The sequence below is a fragment of the Mauremys reevesii genome, linkage group 1 (genome assembly GCF_016161935.1).
Source record: "Mauremys reevesii isolate NIE-2019 linkage group 1, ASM1616193v1, whole genome shotgun sequence".
Lineage (NCBI taxonomy): Eukaryota > Metazoa > Chordata > Testudines > Geoemydidae > Mauremys > Mauremys reevesii.
The window spans coordinates 10,548,318-10,572,290 of record NC_052623.1 but is presented as its reverse complement, the minus strand read 5'-3'; the positions used below and the strand labels follow the sequence as shown (position 1 = coordinate 10,572,290).

General features: G+C 47.0%; 2 protein-coding genes across 2 annotated transcripts; both read left to right on the top strand.

Moving 5' to 3' along the window:
• The first annotated feature begins 14,353 nt into the window (after positions 1 to 14,353).
• LOC120386683 (olfactory receptor 51G2-like) lies at positions 14,354 to 15,289 on the top strand. The gene has a single exon (XM_039506225.1). It carries the CDS (start codon positions 14,354 to 14,356, stop codon positions 15,287 to 15,289), a length of 936 nt encoding a protein of 311 aa, XP_039362159.1.
• A 7,645-nt stretch (positions 15,290 to 22,934) lies between these two features.
• Positions 22,935 to 23,870, top strand: LOC120387487 (olfactory receptor 51G2-like). The gene has a single exon (XM_039508322.1). It carries the CDS (start codon positions 22,935 to 22,937, stop codon positions 23,868 to 23,870), a length of 936 nt encoding a protein of 311 aa, XP_039364256.1.
• The last annotated feature ends 103 nt before the right edge of the window (positions 23,871 to 23,973 follow it).

The window sequence follows — 23,973 nt, the reverse complement described above, 5'->3', positions numbered from 1 at the left end:
CTGCCTCACAGTGGTGGCGGGAGGATAAATACACTCGAGGTGCTCAGGTACTCTGAGACCCTAAGATCAGGGCTCTGTCCGGGTTCCACAGAGCAACACCTCTGACTTTGGTCTATAAAAGGCCTCTTACAACAGCCTCTTGTGACAGCTGCTTCTGGGAAGCCCTGTGACTCCAGCACCTCAGTGTCTGTGGCAGATGTGGGGGTCCTCGGGGATGACAGTGTGGGGTAGGGTAGTGGATTTATGAGGGGAGCGATTGAGTGCCACAGGGGCACCAGGAGTTTCAGCACAGTCACCCAATCAGTATTTGCAACCCGTTGGGACGTAATGAGTCTAACTGCAAAACAGTGGAGTAAGTGTCATGGGGGCCTCATCTTAGACATTTGGCTGGGGGAAAGCAGTCTCAGGGCAAAGGTCAGTTTCACACCTTGGCCCTGTAACGTGGACACGGCTGAGCACTGTGGTGGCTGGGCCCAGGCTCACACAGATTTCAGCACAGTCTCTTCCATAAGAAATGGTCCAAAAGATGGGAGGCAAACTAGCCCGGGTTTCAAGAGCTCCTTGGCCTCCCAAAAGAATGTAAGTTGGGCCAGTTCTGTTCCTCTATCTCCAGAGCAAAGGCTGTCTAACTCGGCTCTTAAAAAAGAACAAGCCCTCCCTTCACAGCCCTCCCGATATCTGTAAACACTCAACCCCAGCCCACCCCTTCGCCTTAAAGTAGTCATAAATAATTCATATAATGAAAACAGTTTAATGCACATGTTCTGTTCCTGTCACTATCATGCTCAGTGCATTCTCTGTCTCTAAAACAATGTTTGTCTCTGTAAAAACAAAATAAATGCAAATAAAGTAATAAAAAAGGTATAGAATTGGTCATTTGTAGCCCCACACATATAGGATGCACAAACAAGAGGATTGAACGGCATTGTGTTTGTGGCCAGGGTTTTCGGGTCGCAGGGATCGCTGTTAGGCAAAGGCCGCAATACCAGGGTTTTGTGGTTAGAGGGAGCAATGTAGGCAAAGGCTGCAATATCAGGTAGAAGCAGCAAAGAATCCTGTGGCACCTTATAGACTAACAGACGTTTTGCAGCATGAGCGTTCGTGGGTGAATACCCACTTCTTCGGATGCAAGTGATATCAGGTACTGAACACCAGAGTGTCCTTCAGTAGTGCTGAGTACAAGGGTGTCCTTGGTCGGTTCCCTTGAAACGCCGCGTGAGTGGGTTCCAGGAAGCTGGGTAACAATGTCGTATGACTTGCCCCAGGGTGTATCAATGATACCCTCTACATGAGAGATACTCATTGATTTCATAAAAGGAAAACATGGAAGGGTTCAAAAGACGATGGCAAAGGGTGGATGGAATGAGGGTGTGAGTGTGAAGAATAGCGTGTTCTGGTAGTCTGGTCAAACGAAAGGAAAAGTTAGAGAAAGGAATCGTAATACTGTACTGTGAATATGAAAGGAAGCTACGGGAATTGGCCACACTCCAAAAGACTCTTACATCACAGCTGAACCAAAAGACAGATTTTAACCACATATTAAGTGAGCTTCAAGCAGAAAACAATACTCTGAAAGCAAAAATAAAAGAAAGCAACTTCTCTGCATGCCATATTGATGCTAGCATAGGACAGACGGGTTATTTTACTGACCCAGATTCAAGCAGCAATACTAATAAAGACCAAAACAAAATTAATTGGAAACATCTTGAAAAAACAAATCCAAGATTGGAACCTGGCACACATGGGGAAGAACTGGGATAACTGGCCTCCTCCCACTCCTCCTTCTAACCCAGACTGAAGTGCCAGTGCTCCCCTGGCCCCTCTCCAAGTAACCACGCAGTGGTCAGGGCCAGCAGATAACAGAGTGGCTCATAATGTAAGTTCACTCCTCTCAGCACAGAGGAAGTAAGAGGCTTACTAAAAGATCTCCCTAATCTAAAGCCCAAAGACCCACATTTGGTATTCTAAAAAAAGATTAGTCACATGATTACCCACTATACATTACATCCCAGGGATCTTCATATCCTAACTAAGAGTAAATGCCTTGACCGTCCATGGGTCAAGATCCTCTCAGAAGAGCACCGGAACAGCACTTGGGCCTCCGTCAAATTTAAATCAAGAAGTGATATGATTCGTGCCTGCGCTGATTTTCAGGAGGCCGCTCAAAACGCCTTGGGGAACGGAGCCGGTAATTGGGGACTAATAGTGGGATGCGTACAAGGCAAAGACGAACCTGCTGCTCAGTATTGTGAGGTAAAACGGGAAATGTATTCAAGCAATGCAGGTATTGCTGAGCCAATGAAAACTGATCAGGTGTTTCTCAAAATGTTAAAGGAAGGTTTTAACTCCCACCAGCAAACAGCCCTTAACTTGGGAGTGAATCCAGTCTCTAATTATAAATCCATCTGTGTGTGGGCCTCTCAATGTGAAGCCAAACAAGCTGACAATATAAAAAGCAAGGCCACTTGCGTGTCTGTGGTAACAGCAGAAGGTAATGTCACCTGTTATAATTGTGGGTGTCTTAGGCATACCCAAAAGAACTGCAGGCACAAAGCCCAAAAGCCTAATCAGGGACAGAATCATGGTCAATTGAATCCGTGCAGTACCTCACTGCCCTTTCAATCTGGTCCTGGTCCCGTCCCCACCGCCCCCTGACCTTGCAGTGTTTTGTACGTGGGGAGACTGGACATTGGCATCCGGATGGCCCAGTCAAGTAACCCTAGGCAACCGGCCCCAACCGGTATCTCAACCAGCTGCCAACCCTTACTCACACCTAAGCAAAAAGGAAATGGCCAGGCTATTAAATTCCATCACTCGCTAGGATCCAGTGTGTCATCCCCCACCCCGCTTGTCAGTACTAAAGATGCAGATATAAATCCCTTGAGGCCACACTTACAAGCTTGGATAAGGGGCCGGCCATGCACAATTCTCGTGGACACGGAAGCATCTGTTTCCATTACTGACCTCTCCCTCCCCACTACTAAACAGTATATTACTATTTTGGGATAGGAAGTGCACAAGTCACAGCTTATAAAAGCAATCTTGTTCTTGTAAAATCGAATCTATTCTTCCGGACTCAGTCTTTTTATGTAGCTCCAAATGCAGAGGGGACTATTTTGGGCATGGACGTCCTCTGCGATCTTACACTGACTCTTAATCTTGCTCAGAGTTCAGTTAACTTTACTGATAAACGTATGTGTACTCATACCATTCCTCTCCGTAATGATACATTGCTGCAACTGCCAAATCCATGGCTCTCGCTTGGGACACCTCTAACCTTTTTTCAAGAATTATGTTCCAGGTTCCCGTCTGTTTGGGCAAAGGATAAGCTGTCTTGCAGTTTGGTGCCTGCTCATCTCTGCCCATCCATCCAGGCTACCTGTCAACTCCCTCCACCTACCAAGCAATCCCCTCTCAAACCTCAGGCCGTGGACGTGGTAGGTGACATTACTCACTCTTTACTTCAGCAAGGCATACTGGTTCCTTGTGGGAGTGCACCCTCTTAAACCCACACATTAAAATTACACACTTTAATCTTCTTAATCCTGCTACTTTAATGCCGACTACGGGGGAACCTCATCAGTGCCCCTTTCTAAGGGTATGTCTACACTACAAGAGTAGTTTGATTCAACTTAAGTCGAATTTGTGGAATCGACCGTACAAAGTCGAATTTGTGTATCCACACTAAGGACACTAATTCGACTTTGTGAGTCCACACTAACGGGGCAAGCGTCGACTTTGGAAGCGGTGCACTGTGGGAAGCTATCCCACAGTTCCCGTAGTCCCCACTGCCCATTGGAATGTTGGGTAGAGCCCCCAATGCCTGCTGGGGGAAAAAATGTGTCGAGGGTGGTTTTGGGTAACTGTCATAATTGAACCGTCAATCACGCCCTCCCTCCCTGAAAGCGCCTGCGGGCAAACTGTTCGTGCACTTTTCTGGTCAGTGACAGCGTGGACGCCACAGCACTGCGTGCATGGAGCCCACTGCAGTTATGGCCGTTTTCACCTCCTCGCACCTTATCGTCCACCTCTTCCACCTCTTCCACAGTCAGCTGCTGAGAAATCGGGCTACTTTTCAATGGTGCTGCAAGCACTGGTGGACCATAGGGGACGTTTTACCAACATCAATGTTCGGGTGGCCGGGCAAGGTTCATGACGCGCGTGTTTTCAGGAACTGTGGTCTGTTTAGACGCCTGCAGGAAGGTAGTTTCTTCCCGGACCACAAAATAACTGTTGGGGATGTGCAGATGCCTATAGTGATCCTCGGGGACCCAGCCTATCCGCTAATGCCCTGGCTCATGAAGCCCTATACAGGCCCCTTGGACAGCGACAAGGAACTCTTCAAGTACCAGCGAGCAGCGTGACCTGTGACTGTTCAGTTTCTTTACAGAGAAACCTGCCCCTGTTTCTTTACCCAGTTACTGTTGACTATCCTCTGCAGTTACACACCCCGTTCACCCCGTTTCCCCCACTTCCAACACACGTGTAAAAATAAAATACATGTTCCATTGTTACTTAACAAAGGTTTCTTTATTAATGACTTTGCGTTAAAGGGTTGAAACTGGGACGCAGACTGTGCTGGGTAGGGTGTGCGGTGATGTAAAGACCCCCTCTAAACTCGAGGAATGACAGGCTCCTGCTCCTAGAGCGGTACGCAGTGCCGGACTGGTTGTTTCCACAGAGCCTGCCATCCCTCCTTTTTGGGACTCTGTGTGCGGGGGCTATGTGACCTTGTGGCGGGGGAGGAGGGTTACAGATTCCCCTGCTGCGTGGCCCTGTGGTCCAGGACAAGGACCGCTGCATAAGATCTGTAACCGCCCTCCCCCGCTACAAAGTCACATACCCCCCACCCACACAGAACATGAAAACCACCTCCCATACCGACCAGGGTGCCTACTGACTGCACTGTGTGTGTGACCTGCTGCTGATCCTGCCCCCGTGTCTGTACCCTGGTAAAGGTGACTGTCCTATGCAATTACCAACCCCCTTCCCCACCCCTCCTTCAAACACAGTCTTCTGTAAAAAAACATGATGGAAACAGTAATTAACAGCAAAGTATTTTTAATAATTAACTAGACAGTTAGGGGATGAAACTTGGATTGGGGCTTGGGTGAGTCAGGAAGGGAAGGACTTCTCAAAATTGAGGGTATGAGAGCTTTTGGGTAATTGAGCACTCTGCTGGGGTGCAGTGACAGTTTTCACGGCCCCTGGCGCCCCTCCTTCTGGTTATTTTGGGTGAGGGGGATATGGGACTTTGTGGCGGCAGGAGGGTGGTTGCAGATACACTGCAGGGGGACTCTGTCCTCCTGCCTGCGGTCCTGCAGAACATCCACAAGGCGCCGGAGTGTGTCCGTTTGCTCCCTCATTAGTCCAAGCAGCGTTTGAGTCGCCTGCTTGTCTTCCTCACGCCACCTCTCCTCCTGTTCGCTGTGTGAGCGCTGGTACAGAGAGAGGGTCTCCCTCCACTGGCTCTGCTGGTCCTCCTCGGCTCGGGAGCAGCTGAGAAGTTCAGCGAACATCTCGTCCCGTGTCTTTTTCTTTCGCCGCCTAATCTTTGCCAGCCTCTGTGAGGGGGATGCTGTGGCAGGTCTGGAGAAAGTCGAAGCTGTGTGATGGGAAAAAGCGAGTGAACTCCTTGCAAAGATACATTTCTGTGAACAATGAACACAGTCTAGTCTGTCTCTGTGAACAAGACCATGCACAGCACTTATCTCGTGCGCACTCCTGCTGCAGGCAATCCGGAAAGCATAAACTCTGCCCCTGTTCCACCCCATCGCAGTCTCCCCCGACCCTTGACATTCTGGGTTGAGATCCCAGTGCCTGATGTGGCAAAAATCATTGTCGCGGGTGGTTCTGGGTAAATGTCGTCAGTCATTCCTTCCTCCGGGAAGGAGATAGAGAGCGCATGCTGCGTGAAAGCCAGCACAAACCAGGGGCCTATGCAGCCATGCTCGGGGAGACAATGCTCCCTGAACACCTCATGAAAGCCTGGCGCGGAAAAGTGTGCTACCACGGAGCACCCAATAAGGCAGATCTCCCCAGGAACCTCCTGCGGAGGCTTTTCGATTACCTCCAGGAGAGCTTCATGGAGATCTCCCAGGAGGATTTCTGTTCTATCCCCATATATAGAGACCTCCTTTTCACATAGTTCAGATTCCTGTTCCATTAATAATAAAAGTTTACATGTTTAAAGTACTTACCGACTGATCCTTCCCCTGATTCAGGGTCCGGGTTAACGGCCGGGGAGGGTTGGTAGGGGATCTCCGTGAGGGTGATGAAGAGATCCTGGCTGTCGGGGAAACCAGTGTTGTAAGCGCTGTCTCCTGCCTCGTCCTCCACAAACCCTTCCTCATCTTCCCCGTCCGCGAACATCGCTGAGGAACTGGCCGTCGACACTATCCCATCGTCAGAGTCCACGGTCACTGGTGGGGTGGTGGTGGAAGGTTCCGGAGCATCCGTTTGCCGCTTTGGTCTTCTGGTAGCCTTGTCTCAGGTCCTTGATTTTCACGTGGCACTGTGTTGCATCCCGGCTGTATCCTCTGTCTCTCATGGCTTTGGAGACCTTCTCGTAGGTCTTTGCATTCCGTTTTTTGGAGCGCAGCTCCGAAAGCACAGACTCCTCGCCCCACACACCGATCAGATCCAAGACTTCCCAGTCAGTCTATGCTGGGGCCCTCTTTCTATTCAGAGATTGCATGAACTCCTCTGCTGGAGAGCTCTCCATCGTTGCCGGTGCTGCTGAGCTCGCCCCGATGTCCAAACTGGAAATGAGATTCAAACTGGCCAGACAGGAAAAGGAATTCAAATTTTCCCGGGGCTTTTCCTGTGTGCCTGATCAGAACATCCAAGCTCAGACTGCTGTCCAGAGCGTCAACAGAGTGGTGCAGTGTGGGATAGCTCCCGGAGCTACTAAGGTCGATTTCCGTCCACACCTAGCCTAATTCGACATGGCCATGTCGAATTTAGCGCTACTTCCCTCGTTGGGGAGGAGTACAGAAGTCGAACTAAAGAGCCCTCTATGTCGAATTAAATAGCTTCGTGGTGTGGACGGGTGCACGGTTAATTCGAATTAAGGCTGCTAAATTCGAATTAAAGTCCTAGTGTGGACCAGGCCTAAGAATACTATTGTTAAGGAACCAGCCAGGTAGTACAATTACCAGCTGCCCTTCTTTCCATGAGGGCACCCCTACCGCTGGTACAGAGTTTCACCTTTCCACCTCATTACTGGAATGACTTTGTCATTGGGGGAAGGATGTGTAGTCCTGGCTCCCCCCACCCCGATCTCTGACATTGCATGGGAATATATCTAACACCTTAATAAAGTCTTGCACCCCCTAAAACTAACTGTCCAAGACTTACAATAAGCCCAGGACACTCCAGAGACCCCCTCCTGGGTGGATAGGGAGGAGGGAAATCAGGTCATGGTAAGAACGTACAATCCCGGGATACTTCAGCCAAAGTACTCCAGCCCACACATGGTATTGGCCCATACGAAGACCTCTGTGAAGGTGCAAGGAATCCCAATCTGGGTTCATAAAACCAAAATTAAAATGTATAAATAAATTCATTTTGTTTCCTCCTAGATAACAAATGTGTTTCTCCACATTAATCCTCTTGGTAAATATACTTAATTCAGCCTCTTGGGACCCTCCTTTGGTAAATGTCACACGAGACACCTCTTTCAAAGCTGGCCAAATATGTGCAACTCCCTACAAAAGGCAGCAGCAAATGGGTAAAGAAACCAGATACTTGGCTTACTCCCAGACTGGATTGCCTGGAACCTATTGTGGTTACAGCTCGCCTCCAAAATCATCCAGGCTCCAAGCTCCCGATCCAACTACCGCAGTCTTCAGCTCCCTCCCTGCATTGCACCAGATCTGGACTGTAACTGGGTATTTAGCTTCAGGGGATGTGGGCACACACCTATAGGACCCCCAATTTCGGGATGCAAAATCACAGAATGTTGGGAAAGAAGACCAAAGACCAAAGTGTCAATTTAAGAATACCTCCTTAAAACAAGCAAACTATTCTATTTCCAGGGTCTCGAATGAATCAGTCGAGATTCACAACTTTTATGAGGCCACCAGTGGGTTGGGGGAGTATAGGTGTGAATGTGTGTGGGAGAGTTGGGCAGTTTTCATTAACCTAACAGTGTTTGTAGATGCGGGACGTTTCTCCTCTGCTGTGGGAATCTTGGATGAAGGGACATTATTGTCAGGAACACTGCGTACACCCAGTTAAATGTTTATATTGTACTAATATACAATGTTATAACCTGACCACTTGTGAATACTCCCCGCCTACTCTCTGTCCGGCACTGTAGCCTACCCCACCGAATGGCATTATTCAAGTAGGCCCCAACAAAACACTTTTGCATGATGCCCTTATGGTCTCTAGTCAGGTTAAATATGGTTTATCCAATTTTTCAGCACCCTTGCAAAATGTATGCTCCAACCGCCCCAGCTCCTTGCAATGGCTGCAGGACCAGCTATAGTTTCTAATGCACCAGTATGTTATTCGGGCCCATACAGCCAAAAAAACAAGAATGTAGCATCTTAGGTGATATGAAAGGATTCTTTAAAAGCATCAATTCTATGCTCAGACCTCCCCAGCTCTCTGCAATGGCTGCAGGACCAGCTACAGTTTCTAATGCACCAGTATGTTATTCGGGCCCGCAAAGCCAAAAAAACCCCTAAGAATATAGCATCTTAGGTGATATTAAAGGATTCTTTAAAAGCACCATTTCTATACTAAATGTATTTAACCTAAACTCTAAAATGTCGTACAATTCTTGGATCAAAAGCCAAAACACAGAAACCCTTAAACATACTAACACAGGTTTATCCTATGCTCTTACTTCAATTAATGTAGCACTAATTATTTTTTATCAAATCATTAAAAAGACCTCAAATGTTATAGTCAACCTGGCCAAGTCACAAGCTAAAGGCCGTGCTTGTAATATGTTAGCTTGTGACCTATTTAATATTGCAAAAAAACCCATGCTAAATGTATGCCTGGTTTTCCCCCCTTCCCATTCCCTTTCTTCCCCTACCCTTGCCCACAATGCAAGCGTTTCCACTCAATTGATAGTGGCCTCTTTACTTCCTCCAGACTCACCCTTCTCCTTTAATTTTCTCCTTGAGTATCCCTGTTATTCCTACTCAGGGGTTTCCTTCTTCTTTCCGTTTCAAGTCTATCAAATATGTAACTAACAAGATGGCGCCATCGCCCCCAATACCATAGTAATGACAACATCGAACTGTTGCACAAAGACGAATAGCTATACTGTGTGTTCCTGTTCTACGCTCCGCCCTTTAACTCCATCCACTTCTATCGTTGTGAGTGTCCTTCCCCTTATAAATGCTGAAGCTGCTGTGCAAGTATCCATCACTCAATTATGTTTTATCACCGCTGCATCCAAATACATGTAAAGACCCCTGCAGTGCCAGGCAAATGCTTCCATTTGCCTGCAGATTACTGACTCATTTACCCTAGGTAATGTGCACCGCCCCGGCCATGTGTTCACTGGAATGACAACGGCTCCTTGGTGGTATGACAACCTACACCTGGACAACACACCAGTCCAACTGGCCAAGGAGCTACTACTCAAAATGGTTCTGGCTGCTGCTTCTGCATCTACCACCGTTCATGACAGCACCACTAAAAGCCGCATCCAAATTCAACTCTCCAATCAAATCACCACCCAACTGGAAAATCCTATTCATAATGCAGCCTACAACCCCCTCTCCTGGTGGACTAGTGTACAAATAGCTGCCGCTGCTGCTTCTGTTTTTGTCTTACTAACCTCTAGTGTCGTGTGTGGATATTTCAAACACATGCTTAAAAATCTCACTGCACTTCCCCCAACTTTATCTCTGCCCCTTTCCCCCAACTCCCCTCTTCCTGCCCTCACACACCTCCCTTAAAAAACCCTGAGACCAATTAAGCATTTAAGTGTTAACTACATCTCATCTAAAAGTTCAATTTGTCAAAAAAGGGGGAACTGTTAGGCAAGACTTAAAAATTCAGTTAGCAGCTAAAACAAAACCCACGTAATTAACGAGCAGAAACAGCAGAAGCCCAAGGACACTGACAACTGAAAACACTTAATAAACGTATATGGTCAAATGTCCTCCCAGTAACTCGGCTCTTAAAACAGAACAAGCCCTCCCTTCACAGCCCTCCGGATATCTGTAAACACTCACCCCCAGCCCACCCCTTCGCCTTAAGGTAGTCATATATAATTAATGTAATGAAAACAATTGAATACGCATGTTCTGTTCCTATCACTGTCATGTTCAGTGCGTTCTCTGTCTCTAAAACAATGTTTGTTTCTGTAAAAACAAAAGAAATGCAAATAAAATAATGAGGTATATAATTGGTCACTGTAACCTCACACCTTTAAAGCTGCTTGTCAGTCTTCCTGGTACCTTAAATACCTCCCCCCACAGTATTGTCTGTGCCTGCCTGATTCCTGGGGAAAAGAATCTCTTTGGTTCACAGCTCTATGATTGTATTTGAACTGTTTGCTCTTGGAAACACATAAGGAAAATTTGGCCAACATATTGTGAAGGGACAATTCATGTAATTGGGGACATTTAACTAACAATGGATTTGGGAGACGCCAATCCACATCTGAACTGTCCTGGGAACATTCAAACTAACATGTAACAATGATGTCGGCCTTAAAAATGCTGAATCGTTCATGGACATGTGACCAGGTCACCTGGTACTGGAATCCATCTTTAACCTGGTGCTTTTCCATTTAGAAGGAGGGGTGGGAAGCCAGAGAGAGACAAAGGATTCCCGCCTTGTGCCAAAGCTAGAAAAAGGGGTGGAACAGAACAAAGGCCCCAGAAATGTGGATTCCTCTGCTTTTCACCTAAGACGTCTGCTGGAACTAACAAGGACTGTACCAGGGGAAAGAATTGGTCCCACACTAGGAAGGAGCCTAATCTGTGAAAAAAGCTTATTGGAACATCTCTAAGGGTGTGACTTACCTGTAATCAGTTTTTTAATGTATTAGGCTTAGACTTGCGTGTTTTGTTTTATTTTGCTGGAAACTTACTTTGTTTGGTTTGTTATTACTGATGAACCTGTGCGAGCAGGGAGCTGGAAAGGGTCCTAGAGCAGTTGTGGAGGCCCAGAGATTGTGGGTGGGTGGGTCTAGCTCCCAGTGGATCACTGAGATCTGTGCATAACTTTGGGGATCTCTGGATCCTGGTCCCCCTTTTGATTCCTCAGGGAGAAGAGAAAGGACCCTCTCTCTGGAACAATCCAAGGGAAATTTCCATGTAGGGAGCCTTGTGGAATCTCCCTTCCCTAGTCTGCATGCTGGGTTTGTAATGCAGGACAGGGCGCTGCTGGGAAGAAATCCGGTCCTATGTTGTTGTTGTTATTATTATAATTTTTTTCAGCAAGATCACAGCTGTGAGAGTATCAACATTACCACTCAGCCGCCTTTGTGGTAGCCCTGTGACTAATCATAACGGTACAAACAGTGATAACAATCCCGGATTCCAGGAATAGAGCCTGCAGCAGGGCTGGCGCTGCAGTCCAGTTGGGTTGCATCACCCCACATCCCCTGTGATTTGGTGTCCTGCAGTTTGCCATTGGCCATGAGAGGAGTTAGAGCTGGTGCACATGAAGCCAAGCAGCTGAGGTTCCCTGATGGCCAAGTGGCCCCGAAGGGAATGTGCAAACATGCTTCATAAAGACACTTGCCTCCCTGTCTGAACACATACTGCCTGCAGCCTGTGCAACTTCTCTGATAACTCCTTGTCCTTTACGGTGAAGACATCTAGTGTCAGTGGCTCCATGTCAAGCAGGAATTGGGTACGTTGGTAGGTTTCACTGTCTTTAAAATGTGAAGTGAAGGGTTAAAGGCTGCAGGCTGGCTCCATTCTGGATCAACTCTGATGGGGACCCGGGCAGGCGGAGGGACTTCAGACTTCCGCAGCGATGTCTGAGCATGTCAGTCTGAAGAGCTTCTCAGCATTGTAAACTCAGCAACATGGCTGGATCCCAGAAATTGGCACTGCCAGCATATAGGTCCGGTGTTGTCTCTCCACCTCCCTGGAGTGGTGACTGAGAGACGGCTTTTCTTGAGCTATTGCTTCTTTTCAAGCAGCCTCCTATTAAAGTAGGATGAGCCAAACTGGTTTCACCTCATAGGGCCATAGCGTAAATACTCCAATAGTCAACCCAATTGAGCTATACAGCAAACATCCTAAGAACTGTGTTTCACAGAAACATGGGGGGAGAGATAGCTCAGAGGTTTGAGCATTAGCCTGCTAAACCCAGGGTTATGAGTTCAATCTTTGAGGGGGCCACTTAGGGATCAGGGGCAAAAATTGGTCCTGCTAGTGAAGGCAGGGTGCTGGACTCAATGACCTTTCAAGGTCCCTTCCAGTTCTAGCAGATTGGTATATCTCCAATTACCTTTTTTTTTATTGTGGCAGCTCAGCTCCATGTCTGTCACAATGCCATTCCCATGTATTATGTATTTTATGAATACAAGACATGGACATTCAAAGAGAGAGAAAGAGAGAGAAACAGGTAATAATAGACTATGTTTGTGTGTGAACTGAAGTTCCATTTCCATGAATATTCATACATTTGACTTTGAAATCCATTTCTTGTAAACCCTCATCGTGCCTAAATAACAGGTGCTGAGGTCACTATGTACTGGAGAGTAAGAACTCAGGGAATGAATCTTTCATATAATGATCCCAATGCCTGTTACCACTCCGGATACAGGCTACAGAACCCGAGGAGAACCAGGCAACTATTTACCCAAAGACAGTTACTGGAGTTTTGTTGGCAGACAAGCAACTGAATGAGGGCTGAGACGTGCAATCGTTACAGATCCTGAAGAAATCCAGATGACAGACACTACCCTGTAAGTCACACACTAACATGAGAATGAGAAATCATCTCTGAAAGAAGATCAGAAGGGAAAAAATGGGTTGATGTGTATGTACCAAAGTACAGTTGTGTAAACCTTATGCCAAAGCTTTTAATTGTAATACAAACATTATAAACTAAACTTTAATGACATGAATATATGTTGAAAGCCAGCTGCAGAGTTGTTGCAATCCTTAAGGCAAGAAGCAATGGTAACTTTATGATTAGTGTATTTTATTCTAGAAAGTATTTCAGAAGTTCTCCAAATATTATTTGAAATGGGTTTCTTATATTAACACATTGTTCAGTGAACAGTTCTATGTTACTGTCTCCTGATAACTGACCGGAAGCTGTTTCTAACACTTACATTCAGAGTCATGAACACAGTCCCTCTGGATACCTGTGCAAGTCTTTCCAAAAAGTTCTGAGAGAAAAAAACTGATAGTTTGTGTTTCAGCAAACACTCGAGTTTAGGTGCAGGAAAGGGGAGTGTAACAGAGGTTGTATGTAATTTATGCCCATCACCTGTTACACAAGCATGGATAAAGTAACTTACACACTCAGCTTGATATTAGCGCAAACCTAGCATTTGCATATTCACACTTTTGTGATGCCATCCCTTCCCCCACGCAGCTGAAGTAACTCTCCCTATTTCCTTGTAACTTGCTAAAAATCTACAGACCCTTACATGGAGAGAGGATGCAGATCCTGTGAGGAGGTAGAGAAGCCTGTAAGATGATTGAACTCTCTGGATTCAGTGGACATTAGCCAGGCAAAGCACTTCAGCTTCTGCTGCAGGGATTCTTGTGGGTCAGAGTGTATCACCAGGAGCCTTTGGTAAGGGAACGTTAATAGAGCCCGGTTCTGATGGAATTTACACATGTAAATCTGAACTGACACAGTTGAAGTCAATGCAGTTGAATTCAGAACCTGGCCCTAAGAATTTATCCCATTTACTGCAGAGAGGCAGTGGGGCTAAGAAATTAGCAGGATTCATAGAGGGACTGGATGTTTATATGGGTAAACAGAAAAACCAATTACATTAGTGAGGATTTAAAAAAAAAGTCTTGGAAGGACTATAAACCTATCTGATTTACACCATAAAATATGACTAACTACTGAGTATCGGGGGAAACTTTCCCTAGGAGCAGGTTATCACATAGCTGCCCAATCCAGGGCTTCTTACGCCTTCCTCTCCAGCATCTGGAACTGGCCACTGGATACTGGGCTAGATGGACTGCATGTCCTATCCAGTCTGGCAATGCCTATACTCCTATTAATGCCGCACATCCAAGACTATGTATTTGCTGATCTTCCTTAAGCTCCTGGGAGTCTCTCAAGTTACACTTAGATCAGAAAAAATGTCTCATTATATATCATCTAGTCTCCCGTTCTTTTTTCTTTTAGGAAGTAAATCCCCAAACTCTTTGAAACGGCCCAGTCCATTATGTCAGCTGTCAATGACACCAAATTGAACTCTGCAGTGTTCCTTGTTACTGGGATACCGGGGAAGGAAGACATATATCTCTGGATTTCTATCCCCTTCAGCTTAATGTACATTATTTCGATAGTAGGAAATTCAGTCATTCTGTTCATTATAAAAACAGATCCAAGCCTTCATGAGCCCATGTACATTTTCCTGTCCATCTTGGCAGTCACAGACCTTGGCTTATCGGTATCCACCATGCCGACGATGCTGGGCATATACTTGTTTAACTCTAGAGAGATCAGCCTTAATGCCTGTTTTGCACAGCTGTTCTTCATCCACTTTTTTGACAAAATTGAATCTTCTGTGCTCTTGTTGATGGCCTTTGACCGCTTTATTGCGATCTGTAACCCACTGAGATATACTTCCATCTTAACCCTGCCGAGAATAGCCAAGACTGGACTGGTATTTGTACTAAGAAGTTTGGCTGTAGTATTCCCACTCCCATTTCTACTGAAAAGGTTCCAATACTGTCGAGACAATGTCCTCTCCCATTCCTACTGCCTACACCAGGATGTCATGAAGTTGGCTTGTTCGGATATCACAGTCAACATCATCTATGGCATGTTTACTACAGTCTTCACGTTGGGGTTAGACTCGCTGCTCATCTTCCTCTCTTATGTGATGATCCTTAAAACAGTGCTGAGCATCGCATCCCATGCAGAGTGCCTCAGGGCCCTGAATACCTGTGTCGCTCACCTCTGCGCCGTCCTGCTCTTCTACATACCAGACATTGGCCTGGTTGTGATACATAGATTCGAGAATAACTCTTCTCACTTATTTAAGATTCTCCTGGGATACGTCTACCTGCTGGTTCCCCCCCTGATCAATCCAATTGTGTACAGTGTGAAAAGCAAACATCTTCGTGCGAGGATAATCAGGGCATTCGTCAAGTGAAGGGTCAGTTCATCACCCAGCTCCAGTGCCTGTGACACAGGAGACAAAAAACATGAGTGACGGCCATGGCCAGCTATTCCATCCTGGTTCCTTTTCCCCTGAGGCTCCTCCCTTTGCCTCATCTCTTCCCCCAAGGTCCCACCCATACTGCTCCCCTTTAACCAAGACTCTGCTCCCTCTTTCTGGTTGGAAGCCACAGTTGGGCCATGGTAAGAAGTGCCCAGAGATTCACAGCATCTGTGAGGTGCCTCAGACCCTCCACATTTTACCCCGCAGGATGTACAAGCCAGGGAAAGTGGACAGTCCTGGGTTCCTCACATGAGGCTGTGCTCCCGGAGCAACTCTTATCATGGCCTGACTTGGGCCTGGCTGGGAGGCAGAGCATTGGGGAAAGTGGAGAAGCAGGGGGCAGAGCTTAGTGGGAAGAGGTGGGGTACAGGGTGGGGCTTCAGGGGAGAAAGGGGAATAGGGGATGTGGCAAGTCTGAAACAAATCTCACCCTAGCAAGCAAGATGGTGGGGATGTTCCTGAGTAAAGGAGGAAGATGGGGCTGGAGGGTCAGAGACCCTGGGTTTTGGAGAAGACTAAATTAATGTGCCCTCATGAAGAGGGCTTGTCTTTTATGTATCCCAGGCTGAGAGTAAGTCACTAATAGGATCTCAGAGGGAAGGTCAGTGTGCCTGCATGGCCACCTCAGGATTGAAGGAGGCACCCTGGGGTGGCATCTGTCCTCAGGGACTTGGCCAGAGTGTGCTGTGCTCTAGGAAGCTGTTACCAATGAAAGTATGTGTGACATCGTAGACATGAACTGTGACTATATTGATCGTTGTTGTAACCAAGGTCCTATATTGGAATCAAATATTGTACAAAGGTTGCCTTGTAAAGTGTCTATGAAAAGGTTGTGATTTGCTGGTTATGACTATGCTTTCTGTACGCATGTATCATTTTTGTGTTTAAAGTTATAAGTATCAGCTCTATACTGTCTGTATTTCAAACTTGTGCTGTGCTTCTGGGAAACATCCCAGACAAGTTGGTGTCAGCTCTGCCTAGCCTGCTTGATGGCCATTAAGGACCATCAGCTGTACAACTGACCCATTGAGACAAGGCAGATAGACCTTGTGACTCGGCAAGGCAGGCAGGGACATGCCTATGGAGAGAACTCTGAGGCTTTCAAGCCATGTGCTGGGCAGCTTGTGTCTGGAGCAAAGGAAGCACAGGCCGCTTGGCAAGAGACTGTAAAAGGCAGCTGCATCTTCTCCATTTTGTCTTCAATCCTGCTTCTTACCTCTGGAAGAACTTTGCTACAAACTGAATTTCTGAACAAAGGACTGAATGACCCATCCCAGCTGTGGATGTTCTCCAGAGACTTGATTTGAGCCTGCACTTTATTCCATCACTGCTACAAGCCTGAACCAAGGTCTTTGCCATTTCTGAATGTAATTTTGCTCTCATCTATATTTCTTTCTTTTGTGAATAAACCTTTCAATTTTAGATTCTAAAAAATTGGCAACAGCGTGATTTGTGGGTACGATCTGACTTGTACATTGAGCTGGGTCTGGGGCTTGGTCCTTTGGGACTGGGAGGACCTTGTTTCTTTTACTGAGGCATTGGTTTTCATAACCATTCATCCCCACAAGGAGTGGTGCTGGTGGTGATTCTGGGGAACTGGAGTGTCTGAGGGAATTACTTCTGTGATTTCTGGTTAGCAAGTGGGGTAAAACTGAAATCCTCTCTGTTTGGCTGGTTTGATGCCTTAGTAATAAAGGACACCCAGCTTTGGGCTGCAACTGCCCTGCTCTAAGCAATTTGTCCTGAATTGATACTCACAGTGGTGTCCCACCAGAGGCGCATTGTTACAGCAGGTCAGTCCAGTCCCCAGGCTGCTCTAAACTCCACTGAGGTAGGGTGAGACCAGGCCAGTGAATCCAAGCACTGTAACTGGCTCCTTGCCACCCCCCGCACCACACACACACAGTGCAGGAGGGAGCTCTGCTGGCACAGCAAAGAATCCAGCCGGGCCTGTCACCACTCACGGGACTAGAAGTCTGGGTCTGTGCTCCAGACACTGCTCTGTGACTCAAGACTGCTGGGTTTGATTCTCTTTCCATGTGTCACCATGGCCAAGCCATTGTCTGTCTCTGAGCCTCTGCACAGGTGGATAATAGCTCTGCCCTGCCTTACAGCAGTGGTGGGAGGATATATACATTCCAGGTGCTCAGATACTCTGAGACCCTAAGATCAGGGCTGTGTCAGGGATCCACCGAGCAACACCTCTGACATTGGTCTATAAAAGGCCTCTTACAACAGCCTCCTGTGACAGCTGCTTCTGGGAAGCCCTGTGATTCCAGCATCTTAGTGTCTGTTGCTTAATGGGTCTAACTGCCAAACAATGCAGCAAGTGTCACTCGGGCCTCATCTTAGACGTCTGGCTGAGAGAAAGCAATATCAGGACAAAAATCAGTTTTGCAGCTTGGCTCTGTAACATGGACACGGCTGAGTACTGTGGTGAGTGGGCCCAGGCTCACACAGGGTTCAGCACAGGCTGCTTCCACAAGAAAGGGCCAAAAAATGGGAAGATGCTCTCAGAGACACAGGGAAACTAGGCTGTGCCCAAAGAGCTCCCTGGCTTTCCAAAAGAATGTAAGATGTGCCAGTTCTGTTCCTGTATCTCCACAGCAAACCCCGCCTAACTCAGCTTGTAGTGATACATGAGAGAGACGAGTGTAGACGTGTAACAGCTGCCTGGTATTTTAAAACGATTTTCTCCAATGCTTTGTGCTGTTTGACAATAAACCTCCTAGTTTTAAGGAGGCTTGGGGTGACTGTATAGCTCTGGTCACAAACCCCACAAAGGGAAGAGACTGGGCTGTCCAATCGAACCTGCTTGGTGATAATCTTTTAGCATAGATGAGGTGTTGTTCCCAGCTGTAAGAATGGGACAATTATGAGACTCCCCCCAAGACAGGAGAGGACCTGGTTTAGAGGGTAAAGAGATGATATATCCCAATTTTACTGTGACAATCCCGATTCTTCTTGGCCAGTGTCTATCCTTGTTGAGTGCCTATCAGGATTCAGAGGAGCAACTTGCATCCAAGATAACATTCCACTCAAGACAATTATTAACTAGGTCCAAAAAATAACTAGGTAAGTTAATGGAAGATAGTTCCATCAGTGGCTCTTAGCCAAGATGATCAGGGACGCAACCCCATGTTGTGGATGTCTCGAAACCTCTGACTGTCAGAAGATGGGAGCAGATGACAAAGGGTGGATCACTTGATAATTGCCCTCTTCCGTCCATTACTTTGAAGGACCTGGCATTGGTCACTGTCAGAAGACTGGACACTGGGCTAGATGGACATTGGTCTGAATAAATATGGCCGTTCTTCTGTTCTTAAATTGGTCCTCTGATAGATGGGCTGGTGCAGACATGGCTTTTCCAGGGGATCCCTCTGTTATAGTGCTGTTGTAGCCGCCCTAGCAGATGTCCATGGTAGGGTGACTATACATTCTGTTTTGCCTGGGACAATTCCTTTTTTAAGCCCTCTCTCAGCCGCCCCAACCTTTTTTTTTCCCTTCCAAATGAGACATTTGTCCTGGTTGCTCTTGCTGACTTCATCAGTTGGGAGGAGGAAGCAGGACAAATGCCCACTTCTGTGAAAAAAGTGGGGAAATGGGGAACGGAAGAACATTTAGGGGAGGTGATGGGAGATGCCAGCCCCAAAAAGAGTGAGGCAGAGGTGGGGGGAGGGTGTTCAGCATTCCTGCCAAAGATGACAGCCTCTTGAGACCTAAGTGGGTCTCTGTAGTGTTCCAGGGACAGTCAACAGTCTTGTATGGGGGGAGAAACAGGGGGTCTCCCGTTTTTTCATTGGGAAATATGGGGCTGCTCTGCATGGGAGGCCAATAGGGGATGAGTGCTGCCACCTAGGGGTGTGGTCCTGTAGCACAAAGGAGAGAGGCTCATGGGTTGAGCTAGAGCTGACCTGGAAAACAGAGAGGTTCCCCGGTGAAAATGTTTGACTCAAACTAAAATGTTTCCTTTTCACCCCTTTTTGGGGGTGAGTTTTCACAGAAAATGGATCGTTCTTCTCTGAAAGCTCAGCTGCCATGATGCTGCCCAGCTGCAGCTGCCTGGATCCCCAAGAGAAATTGGAGGCTTTTCACCTGCCTCTCCCTTGTCATGGAAATGAAGGTGGCACTGATGGAGTCTCTGGCTGCATTCTGGGCATGAAAAGGTCGAAACCTCCTGACCAGTCTGTGGCTGGGGTATTGTGCCCATCAGCTACTCTAACCAGCCTTCCTATCTCTGTGCAGCCCCCGCCACCCTGTACAAGGCCCTTTCAGCAGATCCCATGGGCAGTGGCTACTGTGACAGGCCCTGGTTGCACATCTCTGATGAACCTGTGGTAGCAGGGAGCTGGAGAGGGTCTGAGAGCAGAAATTTGGGGTGGGTGGGCAGAGCTATCATAGGATCACTGAGATCTGTGCCTAACTTTGGGAATCCTAGGTCCCCTTTTTCATTCCTCATGGAGAAGGGAAGGGACCCCACCTCCACTGTACCGATCCCAGGAAATTTTGTGGAATCCTCCTTCCCTGGTCTGCACCCTGGGTTTGTAATGCAGGAAAGGGGGCTGCCAGGGAGAATAATATAATTATTTTTATTATTCTATTTTATTTTATTTCAGCAAGATCACAACTGTGACAGCATCATCGTTACCACACAGCCGCCCTGGAGGGAGCCATGTGACTAATCAGAACCATACAAACAGTAATGACAAGCCTGGATTCCAGAAATAGAGCCTTCAGCAGGGCTTGCACTGTGGTCTAGTTAGGCAGGATCATCCCCTGTGGTTTGGCCTCGCTGTTTGCCATGGGGTTAAAGCTGGTGCACACTGAGCCAAGCAGCTGAGGTTCCCTGATGGCCAAGTGGCCCCCAGGGGAATATGCAGACATGCTTCATAAAGTCAGCTGCCTCCCTGTCTGAACAGATACCGCCTGCTGCCTGTGCTACCTCTCCGATGACTTCTTGTCCTTTTGGGTGAAGATCTCTGGTGTCAGCAGCTCCTCTGCTAGCAGGAATTGGGTACGTTGGCAGTTTCACTATCTTTAAAATGTGAAGTGAAGGGGAAAGGCTGAAAGCTGTTTCCATTTGCAGAGGTCCTGTGCAGCGGCAGTGGGTTCTCAGCTGGGCTGTCTGGGTGACTCAGTGACAGAGCTGGAGGTCAGGCAGCACTAGGTAGCTTGGGAACCCCTCCCCTACATCTGCACATGCTCCACGGGGCTGATGAAGCTGCACAAAAACCTCACATTGAAAGTGAGCAAGCTCTGAGTGTTAAAACCCAGATGCTCCAAGTCAGGGTTTCGTAAGGGGTCCCATTTCTAGAGGTGCCGTGTGCTCTGGGCATGATCCTGCAGGGGCTGAGAGAGACGAGACCCCATGGAATATCAGTGATTAGTTCCCAAATTGCCTCGGGTTTATTTTGTCCTGGAAATTTAATCAGCCAATGCATTTTCAAAGGTTTTAATCTCTGCCCCACTGTGAACGCAGGAATTCAGAGCTGTGTTACTCTGTGGTAACAGGTCCAGTAGGGCATATTTCTATGTCCTAACTGGCTGAGGGCTCCAGCACTTGTGCCCTGTAGATTGTGCTCAAAGTTACAGGGCTACCGGCATCTCTGCCCTTATCTGGTCTCTAAGAGACAGATGTCAGACCTCGGACCCTGCCCTCTCATAGGGTGGAATTCCTTGATCCTCCCACCCTCAGACTGTGCCCTGGACTACAGCACACTGCAGGTCGACTCTGCCTGCCCAGCTGATCCAAGTGGGTTCAGCAGCTGTGGGTCTTCCCCTTGAAAGTCTGTGAGTGGTGGTGAGACGAGTGACCAGCCAGCCTTCTTGAAACAAACTCCTGTTTAATCTAAGGAAGAAAGTGTAACATGGGAGGTTTTTCAAAAAACAATCTGTACATGTCTCTGAGTCCAAGCCCTCCCACTCTGACGGGGACCCAGGCAGGCCAAGGGCCTTAAGACTTCCTCAGCCATGTCCATGAGTGTCAGTCTGAAGAGCTTCACAGCATTCTCAATTCAGCAACGTGGTTGGAGCCCAGAGATAGGATCTGCCAGCTTGTAGCTCCGGTATTGTCTCTCAACCTCCCTGGGGTGGTTACTGAGCAATGGCTTTTCTTGAGTTGCTGCTTCCCTTCCTGCTTGTTCTCCAGCAGCCTGCCGTTAAACTAAGAAGAGCCACAATGGTTTCACCTAATACAGCCATAACATAAACATCCCAATAGTCAACCCAATATCACTATGCAGCAAACATCCCAAGAACTGGGTTTAACATACACTTTCATTATAGCAGTGCAGCTCCTTGCCTGTCATAATGCTATTCCAGTGTCCTAGGTATTTTATGAAGAGAGGACATAGGCAGTATGAGAGAGAGAGCGAGCAAACAAGAGAGAGAGCAATAGACGACTTTCCTGTGGGAAATGAACTTCCATTTCCATGAATACTCATGCATTTGACTTTGAAATCCACTTCTTGCAAACCCCCATCGTGCCTGAATAACAGATCAAGGGTCACTATGTACTAGAGGGTGAGAGCTCAGGGAATGAATATTTTCTATACTGATCCCAATGCCTGTTACCACTCTGGATACAGGCTACAGACTGACAGAACAGAACCTGAAGGGAACCAGTCAGCTATTAACCCAGGGACAGAGGAGCTACTAGACTTTTGTTTGCTGACAAGTGACTGAACGAGGGCTGAAATACATAATCTGTTCAGGTTCTTAAGAAATCCAGATGAGAGATGCTACATTTTAAGTCCCACTCTAACCTGAGAAATCATCTCAGAAAGAAGATCAGAGGGGAAAGAATGGGTTGACATGTATGCTAAATTACAGATTTGTAAATGTTATGCCAAAACTTTTCATTGTAAGACAAATTTTATAAATCAAACGTTCATGACATGTATGTATATTGAAAGCCAGCAGCAGAGTTGTTAGAATCTCTACAGGAAGGAGCAGTGGTAACTTTACTGCTTAATGGCTTTAGCTTTAGAAAGTGTTTCAGAAGTATAGAATCATAGAATCAGAAGATTAGGGTTGGAAGAGATCTCAGGAGGTTATCTAAGAGGCAGTGGCATAATTTGAACACTCAGCAGCGGAGAAAATAAAAAATATACAGATAATGAGGCCATTAATGCAGGACAAATAAATAAATAAATTCAAAATCAAATTACAGTAGTGAGGATAGTGTTAACAGAGTCTTGGAAGGATCCAAAAATTTCCTGATTTACACCACAAAATATGTCTAACTAGTGGGTGTCAGGGGGAAACTTTCCCTAGGAGCAGGTTATCTCACAGCTGCCTACTGCACAGTTTCTTCCACCTTCCTCTGAAGCATCTGGAACTGGTCACTAGATACTAAGCTAGACGGACTACAGGTCTGATCCAGTCTAGCAGTGCCTATCTTCCTATCGGTGATGTAAATCCGAGACTATGTTTTTGCTGATCTTCCTTGAGTTCCTGGGAGTCTCTAGACTTGCACTGAGAGCAGAATGATGTTTTGTTGAATATTATCACGTCTCCTGTTCTTTTTCCTTTCAGGAAGGAAAGCTAAAAACTCCTCGGAACTATCCAGTACATTATGTCAGCTGCCAATGACACCAAATTCAGATCTGTTGTGTTCCTTCTCACCGGCATACCTGGGCAGGAAAACCTCCATCTCTGGATCTCTGTCCCCTTCTGCTTTATATATGTTATCTCAATATTAGGAAATTCAGTCATTCTGTTCATTATAAAAACAGATCCAAGCCTCCATGAGCCCATGTACATTTTCCTTTCCATGTTGGCTGTCACAGACTTTGGGTTACTGATATCCACCATGCCAACAATACTGGGCATATTCTTGTTTAACTCTAGGGAGATCAGCCTTGATGCCTGTTTTACCCAGCTGTTCTTTATCCACTCGCTTGCAAAAATTGAATCCTCCATGCTGTTACTGATGGCCTTTGACCGTTTCATCGCAATCTGTAACCCACTGAGATATGCTTCCATCTTAACTCCACCAAGAATAACCAAGATGGGGTTGGTGTTTGTGCTAAGAGGGGTGGTTGTAGCATTACCATTCCCCATTCTCCTGAAACGGTTTCGATACTGTCGAGCCAACGTCCTCTCCCATTCCTACTGCCTGCACCAGGACATCATGAAGTTGGCTTGTTCAGATATCAGAGTCAACTACATCTATGGCTTGTTTACTACACTCTTCACGTTTGGGTTGGACTCACTGCTCATCTTCCTCTCTTACATGATGATCCTCAAAACAGTGCTGAGCATCGCGTCCCATGATCAATGCCTCAAGGCCCTGAACACCTGCATCTCTCACCTCTGCGCCGTCCTGCTCTTCTACACACCCAACATCGGCCTGGCTGTGACACACAGATTCGGGGGGGGCTCTTCTCACTTGCTTCAGATTCTCCTTGGCTATGTCTACCTGCTGGTCCCACCCTTGATGAACCCAATTGTGTACAGTGTGAAAAGCCAACACCTTCGTGCGAGGATAATCAGGGCGTTTGTCAAGTGAAGGGTCATTTCATCCCCCATCTCCAGCACTGGACACACAGTAGATGAAAAACACAAGTGACAGCCATGGCCACCTATTCCATCCTGGTTCCTTTTACCCCTCT

Excerpts from the sequence above, each read along its gene's own strand:
- LOC120386683 (XM_039506225.1), top strand. The coding sequence starts at position 14,354 with ATGTCAGCTGTCAATGACACCAAATTGAACTCTGCAGTGTTCCTTGTT.
- LOC120387487 (XM_039508322.1), top strand. The coding sequence starts at position 22,935 with ATGTCAGCTGCCAATGACACCAAATTCAGATCTGTTGTGTTCCTTCTC.